This window comes from Monodon monoceros, unplaced genomic scaffold, assembly GCF_005190385.1.
Source record: "Monodon monoceros isolate NGI ecotype Baffin Bay Population unplaced genomic scaffold, NGI_Narwhal_1 Super_Scaffold_13, whole genome shotgun sequence".
Lineage (NCBI taxonomy): Eukaryota > Metazoa > Chordata > Mammalia > Artiodactyla > Monodontidae > Monodon > Monodon monoceros.
In genome coordinates this window covers 48785291-48804106 of record NW_021703769.1, presented here as the reverse complement: position 1 = coordinate 48804106, position 18816 = coordinate 48785291, and the positions used below count along the sequence as shown (strand labels likewise).

Sequence of the window (18816 nt, the reverse complement as noted above, 5' to 3'; positions counted from 1 at the left end):
GCGCCGCTGGTGTAGTGGTATCATGCAAGATTCCCATTCTTGCGACCCGGGTTCGATTCCCGGGCGGCGCATGTCATATTTTTTCTTTCCCCTCAACTCAAAAAAAACCCGAGAGATTTCATAAAGGAAAGAAAGACTACAGGGAAGTATCCCATTCCGATGCGACACGAACGAGACTACTTTGGAGTAACAAGGTCTATGAAAATGTGCCAGGACAGCCACGGGCACGGAGTGCTGAGCCAATGGGTGCGTGTAAACCAACCCCCAAGCTCCTCGCCCCGTCCCCCTGCGGAGGCCGCGGCTCGCTACCAGCCTCTGCGGCTGCGGGGCCTTTAAGGCGCGGCGCTTGTCCTCCTGGGAATTGTAGTCTGTGGGGGGGTGTGTGTGTGGAGGGGGGGGCGCCGGCTGCTCGGCAGCTAGGCCACAGCTCCCGACGGGCCCCGCGGTGCCGGACTACCACTCCCGACGGGCCCCGCGGGACCACAGCACCACTCCCAACGGGCCCGGCGGTGCTGGACTAACACTCACAACGGGCCCCGCCGCGCGGGACTAGAAAGATGCTGGTGGCGGCGGCCGCCGAACGGAACAAGGAACCCATCCTGCGCGTGCTGCAGCAGTACGTGGACCCGGCCCAGCGCGGCGTCCGCGTGCTCGAGGTGGCCTCGGGCTCTGGCCAGCACACGGCCCACTTCGCGCGGGCCTTTCCCCACGCCGAGTGGCAGCCGTCCGACGTGGACCAGCGCTGCCTGGACAGGTGCGGCGGGAAGGCGGGACCCCGGGGGCGAAAATGTGCCCCGTCCCGCTGCCCTGGATACCTACGCTATTGTGATCCCTCTAAGCCTCCCCCAAATAGGGTTGCAGAAATGGCTGCACAGGCCACCCCACCCACGGGCTGCCTTCCCGCAGCATCTTGGCCACCACTCAGTCCCAGGGACTGCCCAACGTGAAGGCCCCGCTGTACCTGGACGTGAGGTGGGATTGGGAGCAGTGGGGCGGGATCCTGCCGCAATCTTTGGACCTGCTACTCTGCATCAACATGAGCCACATCAGCCCCCTGAGCTGCACCGAGGTCTGTGGGAGCGTGGGTGAGCTACCCAGGGGCCACCCACCTGCGTCGTGCGGCATTCCTTCCCCTGCACTGGGAGGGAGCGGGATGCCAGTTTTGCCCCGAATCAGAGACAGGGCACTCAGGCCGGGGGAGGTCAGGCTGAGATTCCAGTCCCGGGCCCAGGGCTCTTTTGGGCCCTGGGGAAGGCTCCTCACTGCTCTCCTGCTTCCCCCACTTCCCAGGGGCTCTTCAGAGCAGCAGGACACCTGCTCAAACGCAAGGCGCTCCTCATCACCTATGGGGTGAGTGCTCCTGCCTGAGACGGGCCTCTCCTGGCAGGACCACCCCAGCCGGCCTTGGCTGTCCCCGCCTTTCAGGACTCCTTTCTTGTCTCCGTATTTTCAGTTGCCCTTTTCCCCAGCTTCCCATGATCACTGAAACACACCCAGGCCCTCCCCTCTCCAACACTCCTCTGTCATCTGCCAGTCTTTCTGCACCCCGTTGGCTCAGCAGCTGGTCCTCAGCTGTCCCGCTCTGGGAAGAAATGAGGGGTGTGTCCTTTCCATTCTGTGGGTGCCATCCTGCAAGTCTGCCCAGTGGATGACAGGGGATGGCTGAGCCTGTGGATAGCAGACAGAACAGTGTTCTCCGTCTCCACAGCCCTATGCCATCAATGGGAAGATTTCTCCCCAGAGTAACGTGGACTTTGACCTCACCCTCAGACGCAGGTCAGAGCTGGGTGGGTAGGGGGTTTGGTTGGGGGGCAGGTGGGCTGGGTAGACCCCCGGGCCGATTCCACCTCCTTCTCTCCTGCAGGAACCCAGAGTGGGGTCTGCGGGACACGGCCCTTCTGGAGAACCTGGGCCAGGCCAGCCAGCTGCTCCTGGAGAGGATGGTAAGTGGGGAGGACTGTGGTCACAGGCAGCCTCCCTGGGGACCAGGAGAAGCTTCTCCAGCCAAAGTGTCTCCCCCAGGTGGACATGCCAGCCAACAACAAGTGCCTCATTTTCCGGAAAGAGTAAACCCCTTCTCCGCCATGCCTGTGTCCCTGGGACAAACCCAGGTCACCAGCCCCTACCACCCTGGGCCAGACTATGGGGACTGGCCCTCCCCAGACTGGGGATTCTTAGCTAGTGGCCACAGGGCTGCTAAGAGCCTGGGAATAAAGTGTTTCCTGCTGTCCCATTGCTGGTATCTGCCATGCCTCCTCCTGGGAGCATTCCTGCAGGGTGCTGGGTGGGCAGGCTGTGTCTCCAAGGGTTCCATCCTGGGGACAAGAAGGGTCTGGCCTGTGGGTCAGGGCTTGGGGGCATCCTGGACTCTGCTGCTCCACTCGGGCACAGAGGGGAGGGAGGGAGGAAGGACCCAGGGGCTGCTGAGACACGACTGAGCTGGCTGCCTGGCCCTCCAGCCATGGGAGGTGACACCCACTTCAGAGGCTGGTCCTCACTGGTGCTCCCTGGTGACCTCAGACTGGAGCCAAATCCCCGTGTGGTGGCAGGACCCCCAGCACAGGCAGGTTATGAGGTCCAGGACGCTTTTATTCAGGCGGAGGGCGGGGAGGGCGGGGCGCGCCGGGAGTGGGTGGTTTGTGGGGAGGGCGGGGCGGGCCGGGTGGGCGGGCTAGTCTTGGAAGCGGTTGAGCAGTTCGCAAGCCTTCCTCTCTAGCAGCTCTGAGATCTTCTTGACGCGCTTCTCGCTGGCCGCGCGGACGTAGCTGCCCGCATCCAGCATGGCCACGCCGTCTCGCACCTCGCCCATGATGACCAGCGGGCTGTCGCCAGCCGTCACGTTGGGGCAGGGGCAGGCCCGGTCCATACCGCTCAGCGTCACCTCCAGGTACTTGGTGCCCAAGAGCCTGAGGCCCATCTTGTCATCCTTGAGCACGTCGTCCAGGGCCACGCGAGCGATGCCGCCGCCGCCCGCCTCGGGCTCCTCCAGTACCTCCGTGAGCCGCCCCACGATGGCGAAGTCGCTGCGGCACAGGCTGAGCGCCAGCTTGCTCCGGAGACGGCAGGCCCGGCAGGGCGGTGTCCGCGGTACGGGGCAGGCGTCCTCGCAGCTCTCGCGGCTCTCGAAGTTGTTGCCATTGCCCTCGCAGCCGCTGTACTCAAAGGGGTGGCACTGCTGTAGCAGCGGACTGTAGGCCCAGCGCGGCTCCCAGCCCTGGCAGGGGCCCTGCACGGCCGGCAGCACGCAGGCGTCCCCGGGGCTACGGGCGCAGGCCTGCTGGCACGCCTCGTAGGTCTCGAAGCCTTGGGCGCCCCCGGCACAGCTGCCAACTGGGAAGGTCATGCAGCCGCCCCGCTGCGGGTCAAAGTGCCAGAGGACCTGGCCAGAGGGGGTGCCGACACAGGCCTGCGTGGTGGGCAGGCATTGGGCTGGGGCGGCGGCCACTGGGGCCCCGTCTTCGGCCGGCTCCCGCTGGACCACGGAGAGCGGGAAGTCGGCCCGCAGCAGGCCAGCGGCATTGCGTGCGGTGCACGTGTAGAGGCCGGCGTCCTCTGGCCTGGCATTGTAAAGCACCAGCTGCCCGATGCTCGTGACCACCACGTTGCCATACATCTGGTCTGGCCGCATGATCAGGTTCTCCCGCTGGTCACTCTGCTTCTCCCAGGTCACAGCGGGTGGCGGGCGGCCACTGACGTCACAGTGGAGGCTGGCTGTGCCCCCTACATACACTGCCTGTGGGGAGGGGCTGCTGTAGAGGGCAGGCGGCACCAGGGCATCCCCGGGTGTCGGGCGGGCGGTGGTCTCGGGGGGCCCGGGGCTGCTGGGTGGCCTGCTGAGGACATGCTTGCAGGGCACGACGTGCAGGCGGAGGCCACGCAGGCAGGCCTCTGCATCCATGTAGCAGCGGTTGTAGTAGGTGAGGCCGTCCGAGGCGCAGGTGAAGCTGGGCTCCTTCTCACAGCGGTCACGGCAGCGGCACACAGGCTGCCCATCCCAGATGTCGCAGTCGGAGCCCTGCTGTGGGCACACGAAGCCATCACATGAGGCCGCCAGCTTGGGTGTGGCCAGGCCGCTGTCAGGGAAGCGGGCTGCCACGCAGCTCTGCAGCCCACACACGTTGGTGCAGCACTTCTCAGTGGCAGCGCAGTCCTGTGGAGGGGGCGGGAGCGGACAGCTCAGCGGACACCCAAATACCCCTCCCCCTTCAGCCCTGCCCCAGCATGCCCAGCGAGGGCAGGGGTGAGTCCCCTGCTGCCTCTCCCTGAATCTGTTTCCCCTCTGGGAGCTGAGCAGGTCTGCAGGTTTGCTTTCCATCTGGACAATGAACTACAACTGCCTGGCGCACCCATCACATAGGTCATCTCACTGGACCTCACGGAATCCTCAGACCCCTGGCCCCCAGAGCAGCTTTTTTTGTTATCCCATCATACACATGAGGACACTGAGGCTCGGGGAGGACGTAAAAGTGCTCAAGGCCACTGCAGTGGTGCAGGGCCAGGCTGCAAGGGCGGGACCTCCAAACAGGTTCCCGCCTCTCTGCCCCGCTGGACCTGAAAACAGCTAGTTGCAGGGTGGGGGTGGGCAGGTCTGAGAAGTGAGAAGGGGGCCTCCAGTTTTCAGACATGAAGGCAAAGACGGGGCGGCTGTCCCCAGGGCCCCTCATATGGAGCACAGTGTGAAACCCCAGCAGAAGAGTGGGGAGCCTGAGGAGGAAGTGACTTCCAGGGTTGAGGGTCCCCTCTGCAGGCAAGGCCTGGGGCGTGGGGGAGGTCCTGGCTTCTCCCATGCTAACCAGGGGCCCCCAACGTAGTCTGTCTCCCCCCAAGCTGGGCCAGTGGTGACAGTGCCTGTGCTCACCTGGTCTCTGACGCACTCACGCTCACAGGTGCTCTGGGCGTCCACCCACAGGTTGGGGCTGAGCTGGTTGGGGCACACACCCGGGTGGCTCCTGGGCCCCGGCGGCAGGCTGGCCCCCGCAGTCAGCCCAACCAGGAGCAACAGCAGCAGGAGTGGCCTCAGGGCCGGCATGGGGACAGAGGGACCAGGGGGTGGGGGGTGTGGCCGCTAGCCCCTCCTCAGGCCCTGCCGATCCCCACTCCCTGCAGGCATCCACCCTCCCAGATCTGTGATCGGTGCCCCTGCCCCCTGCCCCTGGACTCCCCTCTGTCCCCCAAGGTTGGAGCTCACAGCAGACGCTCAAGTCTCAGGCTGGGTGGGTTCCGGGTCTCTCCGAGCTGAGTCTGTCCCTGTGGCACCGGCCCCTCCCCCTCCTGGCCCCTCTGGTCAGCTCAGGGCAGGGGGCGGGGAGAGGAGAGGAAGGCTGGGGAGGGGCCAGCGCCCAGGAGCACAGAAACACTGGCCATGAGGGTCACCAAGGGGCGGAGAAGGGCGGCTCCGGCCGGAGAGAGGAGGGGTAAACGCTGTAACCGGAGCCCCTCCTCCCTCCAGGCCCTGGGATCAAAGCTGCCCTGCAAGAGGGGGCAGGGCTGGCCAACCCCTCTGGCTCCCCCATCCAACCCGGGGCCTGCGTCTTCCCCAGAGCAGGCCAGGCTGGCCTGCCACCTGGTAGTCACTACGTCCAGGCAAAGGTGCAGGGGCTCTGTGTTAAGCCCAGCAACAGTGGGGTTCTGCTCCCTTCCCAAGGAAGATTCCACAACCTTCCCCATACCCCTTCTCGTGGTCACACTGTGCCAGCAGGTCTTGGGGTCAAATCTAAACCCTTCCTGCTGGAGGTGAAGCCTTTGCAGCACAAAGGTACCTGATGGGCACAGCCTGGGGGAGGCTGAGGCATGGCAGAACTTTGCATTTAGAGAGCCTGCTTCCCGCCCCTTCTGAAACCCAGGCACCTGTCTCCTGGTCCAGGCCCTTCCTCAAAGGGTTATGGTGGTTGCCAAAAAAGTGGGGTACTAGAGCAGTGGGCAGGGAGGGAACGGTCTGTGTGTGCTGGCCGGCACAGGCGCCGGTCACAAGGGCTGTGGACACTAGAGACGCGGTGAGGGTGTTTACTTGGACTGATCTGAATCTCAGCGGCTGTGTGTGGCCCTGCGTGGGGCAGCACAGTCCTGAGAGAGATCAAGGGCATCTAAGAGCACCCTGAGAACAGCGTGTCCCAGGAGAGCTTAAGGAACTGCAAGGACCCAAAGGTCTTCGCCTGCCCCTCCAGGCCTCTGTGACATTCAGGAAGGATGGAAGCTCCTCCTGGGCGTGGGGGGAGCGGGGAGATCAAACGCAGCCACTGCCAGAATGTGCTTTTCCCAGGGGTCTGGGGCCCTAGGAGTGCCTGCTCTGAGACTGGATGGGAGAGTGTTCTGTGACCCTGTGTCTGACTGGCTGACCTGAGAGGCAGGGTAATGAGCCTGGTTTGGTCCAAATGAGACCAAGAGACGCCCCAGGTGTGGAGGACACCATGGGTCCCCTGCCCTGTATAGCCACAGCCACAGGCAGCGGTCTCCAAGTGTGTGCGCTATGTTCAGAGCAACTGTCCCCCTAACCCCAGCCCTGCTGACCTCCAGGGCGTCTGCCGCACCCCTGAGCTGAGCCCTACATACCCTTTTAAGTGGGTGGCTCTCCCACTGAGGGTGCTGGCCCCAAGGCCTGGGTTCTCAGTTGTGGTGAGTCTCGGGGGACAGTTCTTCTGGTCCACCACCTGCTCAAGCAGCAGAGGGAACCTGGTAGGCCCTGCCCAGGACACTAGTGAGGGCTCAGTATCCCAGGTTCCGGCCCCGGGGGCAGCAGGCAGCAGATGGTCCCAGCGGCCATGGGTTGAAATACTGCACAGGCAGGAACAGCTGGGGAAAGCTGCTTCCAGGTCCACCTAGAAACGCAGGGAGGCCTGAAACCCTTCGGAGCTCAGCAAGGGAGTCATGGGGGATGGAGCAGGAACAAAGCAGCCCTCTGCAGTGCCACCCCTCCAACCGCCACTCAGCCCAGTGGGTTAAAGCCAGACTTTCATGCACTCACAACGTAGCCTGGAGGCCAGAGTTGAATTATGTTTACTACACAAAGAAACTAAAACTGTCCAAAACGAGCCCAGGAATAGTGCAAGTGTGGACAGCAGCAAAGGGTAGTGTTGATATGGTGAATGCAGGATCGTCCGTTTCCTCAAAACAATGTCCAAAGAAGGGGCTCCTGCTGGCAGGACAGGATGGGTGGGGCCTCCTCTGCCCACCCAACCCTGCTGGCAGCCAGGCCTCAGCCAGGATCCTGCTCACAGGCGCTGCAGCCCCTCCCCACCTCACCTCCCATAACAGCAGCCCTCGGGGCACCCACCACAGAACAGTCCCGAGCAAGGGGGTCACAGGCCAGGGAGGGGCCCATGGGCAGGAGGTAGAGTTGAGCACCAGTGACCTGTGGCCACGTCACCAGCCAGGTGGACGGAAGGAGGCCAGGCCTCCAGCTCAGGCTGGCCGGTGGGTCCTCGAGGAGGGGCTCAGCGTCCACCACTAAGAAACGGGTGAGAAAGGTTTTGGTGACATGTGACCTCACATAGGGGTGCAACAGGGTGAGGAGCAGCTATGGGATCACACCCAAGGTCAGAAGACAGAAGCTGGCCAGAGAAGGGTCTAGACACCCCAGGAGGCAAGTGGGGCAGGCTCAGTCCAGACTTGCCCAGGGCCTGGTGGCCCCAGTGAGCACTGCCTACAAATAGCTCTGTGTCAACTCGGAGAGACGCCGAGCCAGTTTCATGCAGCAACAGATGTAAACGGAACTGAAGGTGCAGAATCACAGAAGGAAGGTTGATGGCCCCCACGTGGGGAGAGAGGGAGCTGGGGAGGGACGTGGGGGGTGCACCTCGCTTCCCCTTTTCCAAGCAACGTGGAAACCTGCGAGTCGCCCCTGGCTCTGAACCCGTAGCTCCATGACACACACGGATGTCATCCAGGAAGGCCGGCGGGAGCCCTGGAAACTGCAGCTCCACCACGCAGACTACTGGGGCCCGCACCCTCAGCACATGGCGGGCACACTGACCACCATGCTCAGAAAGGCCAATGCATGTAGCTGGGGAGTCCAAGATTGCTGCCCAAAGCTTCCACATGTTCTCCACTGGCCCCCACACAGTCCATAGCCCCATGTGAAGTGTTATGTGAATTCAGATTCAAGCCTTGATGGTGGATTCTTTCCCATCTTTGCCTCAAACACCTCCTCTCTCCCAATGTCCCAAAGCTCGTCCCCTCAGCTGTCATGGGCTCACCACGTGGTTGCACGGAGGCTTCCCTGCTGGTCCTTTAAAAATGTACAAAAGGGGTGAACCATCTTTTACATAAATAAGAAAGGGAACCTGGTCTCCCAGTCCCCAGGGACAGCCCCCTCACGGCTGGGGCCAGGCAGAGCCGCCTCCAGGGGTCTTCTCAGCCACACCTCAGGGTCCTGGGCGTGATCTGCCACCATCCCAGCAGCATGGCCCTCCACTGTCCTGTGGAGCTGGTCTGGCTGAGACCACCAGCCTACCAGGGGCATCCCCACGCTTCCCAGGAGGGACTGTGCGGCCAAAGTTTTCCCTGCACACAGTGCTGGGCCCAGCGCCCAGCCGGGGGCACTCCCCAAGCGTGAGCCCTCCCAGAGTGCATCTGGATGGGGCACAGCCTGCCGAGCTAGGAGATCTTGCAGTTGCTCCGCGAGCAGTTCTGGGGTGGGCTCTGGGGTGGTCGGATGGACTTGGACCGCTTGAGGCTGTTGCCCTTGCTGCCGCCGCCCCCTGCTCCAGTAGCCAGTGAGTAGGAGCGCCCGTGCATCATAACAGCGTTCATGCCATTGGCCATCGAGAAAGACTTGAGGTGGCTCTTGATGGTGACAGGAAGCGGGAGCTTGTCGATGAGGTGCACGGGGGTGCAGGAAACGATGGCCCGGCAGCAGAGGTCCTGCAGACTGAACACTGCAGGTGGGGGTCAGAAGATGGGGGGGCGGGGTCAGACCGTGGGGAGGGGATCAGACCATGGGCAGGTGGGCGTGAGGCACGGGGAGATCTCGGTGGCCAGTGGCAATCTCGCCAGCAGGTAAGCACAACTGACGCCTAGAGGGGGCTGGGGATTGGGGAGGTCTGCAAAGCTCCCAGGGTTCCTGAACCAGAACACCCCCAGACCCTGCCCCTGCCCCAGGCATGCAGAGAGCAGCCACTGGACGTCCTGCTCCCGTTTCACCCCCGGAGCCAGGGCACAGAGAGGTGCCCTGGGAGACCCTGCAGGGCTCGGCGGCTAGACCTCCAGCCCCTCAGCCTGGGCGACTACTGAGCTTCCCTGGCCGCCTTGGCAGCTCTGTTCTGGTGGGACTGCTGAATCCAAGGGCCTGGGAGGCGGAGCCTGGAACCTATCCGCCTGCTGGGGGTGGGACAGGTCAGTCACGGCCCCGCCCCTCCTGAGCCACACCCCCAGCCCCACAGCCGGCCCTGCTGGGCACACTCCTCACCTCGGTTGGGCCTCCAGATCTTCTCCATGCCGTGCCGCATAAGCACGATGCGGGACAGCTCAGTGAAGGACTCGATGACGTTGAAGTTGCACAGTGGGCTGACCTCGAAGAAGGTCATGCAGTTCTTCTCCGCGTAGGCACGCGCCTGCTCTGTCGGGACTTGCCGCTTGAAGGCCAGGTGCAGCCGGTTCCCAACCAGGATCCGGGGGACCCCGGGTGCGTGCTAGGTAGCGCACAGGACTCAGCAGAGGCAAGAACGTGGGACACCCCCTCTCTGTGCTGCCCCCCCCGGGGGGGCCCTCTGTCGTTTCTCTGATGAGGTGGGGCTCCTTGGGGCACTGAACCCCACTGGGAGAGTGCCATAGCAGTCAGTGCATGAGAAGATGCAGAGCCGGGGCACAGGAGGGGCTGAAAATGGGGGTAACAGAGTCTCCTCATGGGGGATGGGAGCGCACATGCTGGGGAGGGGGTGACCCTGGAAGGGGGTGTCCACAGGAGCACACCTACCTCATCGATCTCCTTGATCCACCGGTCAATGCCGTCGAAGGACCAGCGGTTGGTGATGTCATACACCAGAAGGATCCCCTGCAAGGGAAACGCGGGCATTACGAGGCCCAGGGGCCGCCCGGATGGAAGGGGTCTGTTTCAGGCTTGGCCCTACACCGCTCCCTCCCAGCACAGGCAGGGCCAGGGACACTGGGGCACCAGCCAGACAGCTGTCAGGTGGACCATACAGTTTACTCAACAGGTGGCATCGTGGGAAATGTGCTTTGAGCTTTCCTCTCTGCGTTTCAGGGAGGCTCTGTGCACAGGGTTCAGCTAGCCCTGTCCCTGTCTCCTCACCGTGGCCTGGCCCTGTGGCCCTGGACGCTGCCCGTGTGTGTGGGCTGCCTGACTGTCAGGGATCTCGTGGACTCAGTACTGCCTCCTCCCTCCCCCCGAGGACTCAGCTGGGGCAGAACCGGCATTTTTTCAGTGTCTTTCCTCCAAGCACGTTGTATTACCCTGTGATCATTTAAAAGTCACTCGACCTAAGACAGGTGCACAAAGGACCACGTATGGTGAGGGGCTGTATCGCCACACTTCCCAGCAGTGCATTCTTCCCGGGGGGCACCGAGCAGAGGTGTTTCTGAGTTTTCCAACCCACACTTGCTGAGGACTCCAGTCACTCTGGCAGCTGCCCCCACAAGCCGCACAGAGGATGTGCTGCAGGGACTTTCCTGTCACGTTCCTTAGAGACCAATTACTCCATCTGCCCAGCTCTCCTTGTCGTCTGTGCCTGGTACATCTCAGCAGGGACCTGTCACAAGCCTCAGGAAGGCAACTCCAGCAAGTGAGTGTGGCCCCCAAGCCCACTGCCTGTCTCTGGCCTTACATCCCACCCTGAAGCAGTCTCCGCCAGAACCCAACCCCAAGCAGGACTCACACCCCTCCCCATCCCAGGAAGTCTTCTTCTTTCAGCCCACGTCTCTATCACACACAGGGGAGGAGAAAAGTGCAGCTGAGATGGAAGGAACAGGGCACCCTCCATCTCAAAATGAGGAATTTTAAAGCCTTTCCCCTTAAAAATGTCCTTCAAATTCCAGAAGATGAGGTCCTGTTAAGACAAAGGTTGAGATTACTTTAACCCATCCTGGTGGCTCCTGCTCCCTGGATAGAAAGTCTTGCGCAGAATAGGGCGGAGCTGCCTGCTAGGGAGGAATGCCAGGCCTGGAGGGGAATCAGTTGCTGTGGTGGTCGACAGAGTACACGGACAAGGAATTCATCCTGTTCCCGGGGGCACAGGGACCAAAGCTCTCTCCCTTGGTGTTGGGATGGGGGTAGAGCCACCCGCCTTCCAACTGGCAAACCCCCTTCTAAGAAATAATTGAGGACGTATCTAAAGACCAGCTTTGCCAGATGCTCATCACGGCATCGCTCGTAAGACAAAGATCAGGAAACAAACTAAACATGCGGCCCCAGGGCTGCTGAGCAGTCCAGCAAGGTGCAGACTCCCATGGCAGGCAGGCAGGCAATGAAAGTAAGGATTCACTTGAGAGCACCTGTGCTGATCACATGCATAACAGACTGCAAGGTGACAAACACGGATCCCAAACGTTACAGACAGGGCAGTTTTTTAAAAAATACAAGTATAGGGGCTTCCCTGGTGGCCCAGTGGTTAAGAATCCGCCTGCCATTGCAGGGGACACGGGTTCGAGCCCTGGTCCGGGAAGATCCCACATGCAGCGGAGCAACTAAGCCTATGCGCCACAACTACTGAAGCCCGCGCGCCTAGAGCCTGTGCTCTGCAACAAGAGAAGTCACCACAATGAGAAGCCTGCACCCTGCAACAAAGAGTAGCCCCCACTCACTGCAACCAGAGAAAGCCCGCGTGCAGCAGCGAAGACTCAGTGCAGCCAAAAATTAAATAAATGAATAAATTAATTTTAAAAAATACAAGTATAAACACTCTGCACACCACATAGAAAAGGTTTCCACGGATGTGACCACACATGGAACGGCTGGATGGGGACTGACTTTCTTGCTTATGCTTCCTACGCAATGTTATTAATTTTTTTATTTTTTGGATTCTACCATCTTTATTAACCTATCAATGTTACATTTTATACATAATATCTAGTTGTGTTCTCAAAGGGATCTACTTTAGGGGACTTCCCTGGTGGTCCAGTGGTTAAGACTCTGCGCTTCCATTGCAGGGGGCATGGGTTCAATCTCTGGTCAGGGAACTAAGACCCCACATGCCGTGCAGTGGGGGGAAAAAGAAAATAAGGATCTACTTTAGTACATCGTGTTAATAGTAAAAAGCCAAGTAAGATGGCTGAACTTCAACCTAGCATTTATTTTTTAATAAATTTATTATTTTTTGCTGCGTTGGCTCTTTGTTGCTGTATGTGGGCTTTCTCCAGTTGTGGTGAGCGGGGGCTACTCTTCGTTGCGGTGCGCAGGCTTCCCATTGTGGTGGCTTCTCTTGTTTCGGAACACAGGCTCTAGGTGTGCGGGCATCAGTAGTTGTGGCTCCTGGGCTCTAGAGCGCAGGCTCAGTAGTCCTGGTGCACGGGCTTAGTTGCTCTGCGGCATGTGGGATCTTCCCGGACCAGGGTTCAAACCCGTGTCCCCTGCATTGGCAGGTGGATTCTCAACCACTGCGCCACCAGGGAAGTCCCCAACCTAGCATTTTAATATCCTCTGGACAAGGTAAGCTAGAAAAGTCAATCACTTTGCGTACATGTAAGAGTAGTGTTCCAAAATGACTAGGAAGCTGCTACTTTTAAGCAGGGGAGGAAAAACACCTTTCATTTTGGTCTTTTATTTCCCCAGCAAATTATACTTTCAATTAACAGCAACAATGATATCATAAAAAAATACTCTGCCTTTTTTTTTTTTTTTTTTTGTACAGGGGCCTCTCACTGCTGTGGCCTCTCCCGCTGCGGAGCACAGGCCCCGGACGTGCAGGCCCAGCGGCCGTGGCTCACGGGCCCAGCCGCTCGGCAGAACGTAGGATCCTCCCGGACCGAGGCACGAAACCCGCGTCCCTTGCAACGGCAGGCGGACTCTCAACCACTGCGCCACCAGGGAAGCCCTATGCTCTGCTTTTTAAATTTCTGTACTTCAGTACGAATTAAAATAGTAGTATTAGAGTCTTTTGGGAGTGTAACTGAGCCTCTTTATTGATAACCTGGTCCAGATTGGGTATAGCCCTAACTGAAGGGAGGACGGCTATGTACATAAGGATTAGACCCACTTGGTACTTCCAGGAGGTAGAGTGAAACCTGGTCTTGGTTGACAGGACCCGGGTTGGCTTGGAGCCATACTGGGTTGTAAGGCAGGGGCCACAGTGTAACTAGTGGGCTGAAAGTCTATGGAGGGTGGGTAACTGCTCGCCTGGTACTGCTAAGCCGGGTGAGCAGGCAAGTCGCTGAGACGGACCAGAAAAGGCAGGAGCCGGTGCCTAAGAAGTTGGTTGCTGGCCATGTCCCTGGAACTGCTGAGGCTGTTGAGGTGCATTTGGCCGATACAGCCTGAATACTGAATACCATTCCGCTGTAGTGGCTGGGAGGTGCCTGTGGCTGCTGAGTGCCATGGCCGGCCTGCTGCAGGTACTGCTGGCACATCTGACCTTCACTCTGACCTGCTTGAGTCTGAGCTCCTGTACATGGTGGCTGCTGTGGCTGAATTCCTGGTGGGTAAGCTGCAGAGGAGGCAGCAATGCTGTTGCGAGTTCCTGAACAGTCTTCTTTCTGCAGGAGCACTGGGTGGCCCTGAAACCTGATCATCTGTTAAGCCAAACGCTGACAGGACATTTTTATTGATTTCACCTTGGTTTTTTTTTTCTTCTTAGATATTTATTTATTTAATTTATTTATTTGACCACGCCGGGTCTTAGCTGCGGCATGCAGGATCTTCGTTGTGGCATGCAGGCTCTTAGTTCCCGACCAGGGATCGAACCTGGGCCCCCTGCATTGGGAGCATGGAGTCTTAACTCATTATGGACCGGAGGATTTTTGCAGAAACTTAACGCCTGTGGCTGGCGATTTTTAGTTTGGCCGGCCAAAAAGTTAATTCTTCTATTTCACTAACACTTTGTGGGTTATCACATTCAATAGTTACACCTGACACACCTGTAAAGTCCTCTAATTTTCGAGAAATGTTATCTTCGATCCACTTTTCTGCAGAAGCAAAGGAGTTTCATGTTCACTTTCCGTATCAAAATCAATCACTAAAGTTTTTTGTCCTTTTGTTGGTCTACTATTCACATCGTCTGAATCAGAACTATATTCTGAAGAACTACCATCTTCTGAGACACTAGGGTATATGTCGCTTGGACAATCAGAGAAAGCATATGCATAAAACTCACCGAAATATTCTACTTCACTCAAAATTTCGCGATGCGTCATTTTTGAAAATTTTACATTTATAATATACACAAGGTTGGAACAAAAACCTAACGGAGCAAAATGTGAATGATAACGACAATCGTAAGTTGTATAATGAACCCATGATCAATTTTAAGCTCTAACAACTTTGCATGCTGATGTTAATCGTATCACTCTCTAAAAACATATTGATACATCTCCGGGCAATAATGTGTTAACTGCTTGACCACCAAGGAAGTCCCTCACCTTGGTTTTTGAAAGGATCAAAAGCTGACATACTTGCTGCCATAACCTGAGTAGACTGTTTTCCAGAAGAATCAGAAGCAGCAGGCCTTTTTTTTTTTTTGCGCGGTATGCGGGCCTCTCACTGTTGCAGCCTCTCCTGTTGCGGAGCACAGGCTCTGGACGCGCAGGCTCAGCGGCCATGGCTCACGGGCCCAGCTGCTACGCGGCATGTAGGATCTTCCCGGACCGGGGCACGAACCCGTGTCCCCTGCATCGGCAGGCGGACTCTCAACCACTGCGCCACTAGGGAAGCCCAGCAGGCTTCTTTTTTTAATGTCCTTTTCTAGCAGCAGGCTTTTCTTCCCTACCATTCACAGTATCATTTTCAGGAATGTTGGTGGATGGTCCTGGTTCTCCAGGTGGTTCCAAGCTATCCAATAAGTGATTCACTTTATTTAGAAGTTCCATCTGTTCTCAATGAAGGTATTTCACCTGACTTGATTCAAGGGGTGTTGGTTGGCAGTTAACAAGTAATGTTGGTTTCAGTATCCTACTACACTGAATTGCAAAGGAAAGGTCAGAACTATCAAAAACTGTTATAAGATCTCCATCTTCATGTTTATATTTTATTGTAATTTCATCATCACTCAGAAGTTTTCCTCTGAAGAGTCACTGCATCATTAGCACTAATTCATCGTAAGTATTATTTTCATTATGAATGGGAATTCGCTGAATATCCTCCCCAAGTTGAGCTTTGATGATTAGCTTCCCACTCAGATTCAACTGCCCAGTCATGGTGGACTCCAGGATGTTCTATATATAAAAGTCTAGAGAAAGATGGTTTGTCCAGGTCACTGCTGCCGCCCCTCCACAGGTCTCCACTGATCAGATCGGTGCGAGGCTACCACTGCTGGACTCGGGGGCATTGGGGGAAGGCTGTGGTCACAGCCCACTTGGTGGCCCTCCCCAGGGCTGCCGCATCTTGCTGGCAGGCTCTCACGGGCCCCGGCCAATCACACAGACCCACCAAGCCTAGCGAAAGCTCGGGCCAGTACTGGCAGGTGGGGAAAGAAGAGGGGCGGGCCTAAAAGCTCAAGCAAATGAGGAGAAGCCCATTTCTTGGGTTCAGGCTTCAACTGCACCCTGAGGCTGTCGAGGAGCCTGCTCTTGGCTGCTCCGCCTGGCTGGCGCCAGCCTCTGCCCACCACCAACCACCACCACCTAAGTCTGACAGGGCAGGGTGATGACAGAGAGGTCACAGGAGGAAGGACACAGAGCTGGTCACACTGCAGACGGGGACCAAAGTGATCATGGGCTTGGCAGGGAAAACACCTAGGGTCGACCACAGGTGGGATAGTTGAGAAACCAAAATGAGGCTCCTGGTTACCAGGACTACCCCCTCAAAGGACTCCAGAATCAGCTGTGTATCTCCAAGAGCCAGAGGAGGGGCAAAGAGATTCTCACTATATTTCTTTTCTTTTTTTTTTGCTTAGCTTTTTAAAAGTTAGTAAGTACTCTAGGGTATAAATAGAAGCTCTGGTCCCTTAACCCACCCAGGAACCACCTGTCTTTCAAGCATCTCCCAGGTGTTTCCTAACCCGGACTGGGTCATGGTGCAAACTGCCTGGCACCCGCAGGGCCCTTCCCCCACAGCGGCCAGCACCTCATGCCAGGCTCATCAGCTAGCACTGCTGTTGGGTTTCAGGTAATGCACCTAATTTTATTACAAACATCAGCGATGAACCTCTGAGTACATACATATAACTCGAGCTGTAAGAGAGAATCTCTGGATGTGGAGCTTGGGCCTAGGAGTGCGCACCCTTATTTTTGCCAAGGTGATTTATTGAGCTTATACACCAAAAAACGCACAGGTTTTAGGTATGAACAGTTTGATGACTTTGGACAAATATATATACCTGCGCAATCACCACCCCAACTAAAGCACAGAGGTGCGGTTTTTAATTAAGTTAGTTTTGGAGTGAGTAATGCATTTGTGTGGTGAAGCTGCCAAGGAACCAGAGACTGTGGCTGAACACACCTGCCCACACTCATATGCATGGGCTCTGCCCAGAAGCCAGCGCACTGACAAGGGGAGTAGCCGTCAAAGCTGTTGATCCACACGCGCCCCACCCAGGCGGGGCCGACTGGCAGGCTGGTGTCCTAGTCAGCACTCACTGGGCACCCAGACCACTCTCCATGTGAAACCTGAAACCCTCCCTCCAGGAGACTAGTGCCTGACTGAGCTCCCCCTCGTCCTAGTCCTAATCCAGCTGATCCCAAACCCCAACTAAACAGGACGTCGCCCACCGCTGGCTCCCTCCACACGCACAGCCCCGGGGGAACTGGTGCAGGGGACCGCTCTCCCCCTGAGCGGGAAGCATGGGCCTCTTGGGCCACGAGTGGCCACCTCAGACCTTGGCAACAGAAAATAAGGGCCACAAGACAGAGATGGCCAGGGGTTGGTCGGTGGCTCTGTGGCCTGGGCCCTGAGAGATCTGCAAGGCCTCTTTGTTCTTAACCGAGGGTAGGAGGGTGACAAGACAAGAAAAACAAGACTTGGGAAGACAGTTATGCCAGTCTGCACCATCGGGCTGCACAAAGCCATGCTGGTGCCAAATCTGGAAAACACCAACCAAGCAGGATGGAAACAGGAAAGGCGAAGCACTACTGTTTAGGTAGGAGCACCCATGGTCAGCTTTGCGGCCAAAAACCACCTATCCACCCACCATCCAGGCCCGAGATGCACACTCAGAATCTGCAACTGGCTCCTCCAGCCCAGAAGCAACAAGAACCTCTGGAATTAGCACAGAATTAAGCGCAAGCAACGACACATGCACGCTGACTGCTGATTGCTCTGGAGAGGATGTGGACGTGGTAAAGGTGTTCCCTTCCCCAAAGCGCGTGCTCTGGCGAATGCCCAGGTTCTCAGGCGTGCCCTTCTGTCCTGCTCCATGTTCACATCCGAGCAAGTGGACATCTGAGCCCGTTCAGGTTCAGTCTCCCAGGACCTTCCTTGATATTTCCCAATCGCCCAATTATCATAACCCAAGGTAACTACTCCCCTTATCTCTTCATTTTCTTTTTTTATCGAAAAAGTAACAATGTGTGTGCCATAAAACACTGGGAAACATTCAAAAGCAAAGGGAAGACAACAGAACACATCAGTAATCCCATGGTACAGAAATAATGAACACCTTCCCTCGGAACATGGCTTTCTCACTTCCTTGTATGTATGAATCATTGTCAGGGTCCCTCCTCTACAGAAGGTGGCCCACGGAACACACTCCTTGGTGCTCAAGCGCTCCCCGTGCGTCCACTGAGGGCCCGGCTGTGAGGGCCTTGTCCTTCCTTAACCTCACATCCAGTGCCGTCCACACCTGAGGGCTGCTGTCCCTGACCACCCAGCACCAGCTGCTCCAGGTGGAACTGCCAGGTTAAGCACCACCTCTGTGGCCCCTCACACCAGGCACACACTGGGGGGTGGAGCCAGCGGACAGGCAGCACCACTGCAGTCTGGAGCCTCTGAGCCCAGCCTGAGGGTCCTCCACCCACATTCACACCTCAGCAGGGAGAGAGGCGCTCTCACCACCCCTGAGCGTCTCCGGCTCAGGAGGGGGAGCCTGGTCACCTGAAGACACCATCGATTCCTGCTCACCAGGCAGAAAGGACGCCCGGGGCTCCCCACTACCCAGGCCAGATTGAAGGGGTGACAGGCTCTACACAGCCAGAGGTCCTGACACGGGCCTATGGGCCCCCTTGCGGAGCACCCTGTCTGGGGAGAATGGTTGGACAGGGCTGACTGAGGGCTCTCCTCAGCAATTCCAGAAGCCCAAGGGGTCATGGCCCCGCCCTGCACAGACAGGGCTGGTCTTGAATCCAGTCCCCTCACGCTGAAGCAGCGAGTGGGTAGCTGGTCTATTCACACAACTGCTTCTTCCCCTCCTTCCAGCCTTGAATCACAAACAGACCCGGTCAGCATGCAAGCCCGTTGTAGGGAGTCCAGGAGACACAGAGAGGGACGAGCATGTCCCCAGGCCCCCCAGTGAGCCCCCTCGCCCCTGCGCAGGCCACAGCTTAGGTGCTCTTCCAGGGCAGGCCCCGCCTGGGACAGCCCCCATCTCCGCTCCCTGCTAATGCCCTGCCCTTTAGGACCTGGGGCAGCCCCTCCCACGGCGGCTCCTGCTCCCAGTCCCGCGGTCTGACGAGTGGTCCAGACCGGCTGGCCCTGGGAGCTCCAGCAGCCTCCTCACTCAGCACAGGGAGAAGCCACCCCGGGTGAGCCAGGTGATGGGGGCCGCTCCACAGGACAGGGTT

General features: G+C 58.1%; 3 protein-coding genes, 1 non-coding gene and 1 pseudogene across 10 annotated transcripts in view; 2 read left to right on the top strand and 3 right to left on the bottom strand.

The window, feature by feature from the left end:
• Window positions 1-71, top strand: TRNAG-CCC. The gene has a single exon. It is a non-coding gene; the product is annotated as a tRNA-Gly (tRNA).
• A 356-nt stretch (window positions 72-427) lies between these two features.
• On the top strand, window positions 428-2465 carry METTL26 (methyltransferase like 26). 5 transcript variants are annotated; one of them, XM_029221018.1, is made up of 6 exons: window positions 428-754; window positions 907-1069; window positions 1291-1350; window positions 1709-1776; window positions 1865-1943; window positions 2023-2233. In XM_029221018.1, the coding sequence occupies exons 1-6, from the start codon at window positions 558-560 to the stop codon at window positions 2068-2070; spliced, it is 615 nt and encodes a 204-aa protein (XP_029076851.1). In that variant the 5' UTR covers window positions 428-557; the 3' UTR covers window positions 2071-2233. The 5 variants fall into 5 exon arrangements, 4 of the variants coding, with proteins under 4 accessions (XP_029076851.1, XP_029076852.1, XP_029076850.1 ...); XR_003793211.1 differs by having other exon boundaries at window positions 482-754; window positions 840-1069; window positions 2023-2176; XM_029221017.1 differs by having other exon boundaries at window positions 484-754; window positions 840-1085; window positions 2023-2235.
• A 106-nt stretch (window positions 2466-2571) lies between these two features.
• WFIKKN1 (WAP, follistatin/kazal, immunoglobulin, kunitz and netrin domain containing 1) lies at window positions 2572-5252 on the bottom strand. Its single transcript, XM_029220111.1, has 2 exons — window positions 4859-5252; window positions 2572-4150 (listed from the first exon to the last, which is right to left on the bottom strand). Exons 1-2 carry the CDS (start codon window positions 5027-5029, stop codon window positions 2672-2674), a joined length of 1650 nt encoding a protein of 549 aa, XP_029075944.1. The 5' UTR covers window positions 5030-5252; the 3' UTR covers window positions 2572-2671.
• A 3289-nt stretch (window positions 5253-8541) lies between these two features.
• RAB40C (RAB40C, member RAS oncogene family) overlaps window positions 8542-18816 on the bottom strand; it is a 29049-nt gene continuing 18774 nt past the window's right edge. For all 3 annotated transcript variants that reach the window (XM_029220113.1, XM_029220114.1, XM_029220112.1), the window contains 3 exons: window positions 9911-9988; window positions 9404-9626; window positions 8542-8873 (listed from right to left, as the gene is read on the bottom strand). In XM_029220113.1, the coding sequence (XP_029075946.1) occupies window positions 8593-8873; window positions 9404-9626; window positions 9911-9988 (582 nt within the window). In that variant the 3' untranslated portion in view covers window positions 8542-8592. The remainder of the gene's footprint in view (window positions 8874-9403; window positions 9627-9910; window positions 9989-18816) is intronic.
• On the bottom strand, window positions 11946-18512 carry LOC114894003 (annotated as a pseudogene).

Excerpts from the sequence above, each read along its gene's own strand:
- METTL26 (XM_029221016.1), top strand. The coding sequence starts at position 558 with ATGCTGGTGGCGGCGGCCGCCGAACGGAACAAGGAACCCATCCTGCGC. Across the intron at positions 1,351-1,708 it reads CGCTCCTCATCACCTATGGG|CCCTATGCCATCAATGGGAA; the intron begins GTGAGTGCTCCT and ends CCGTCTCCACAG. Across the intron at positions 1,777-1,864 it reads GACCTCACCCTCAGACGCAG|GAACCCAGAGTGGGGTCTGC; the intron begins GTCAGAGCTGGG and ends TCTCTCCTGCAG.
- WFIKKN1 (XM_029220111.1), bottom strand. The coding sequence starts at position 5,029 with ATGCCGGCCCTGAGGCCACTCCTGCTGCTGTTGCTCCTGGTTGGGCTG. Across the intron at positions 4,151-4,858 it reads GTGAGTGCGTCAGAGACCAG|GACTGCGCTGCCACTGAGAA; the intron begins GTGAGCACAGGC and ends CCCCCTCCACAG.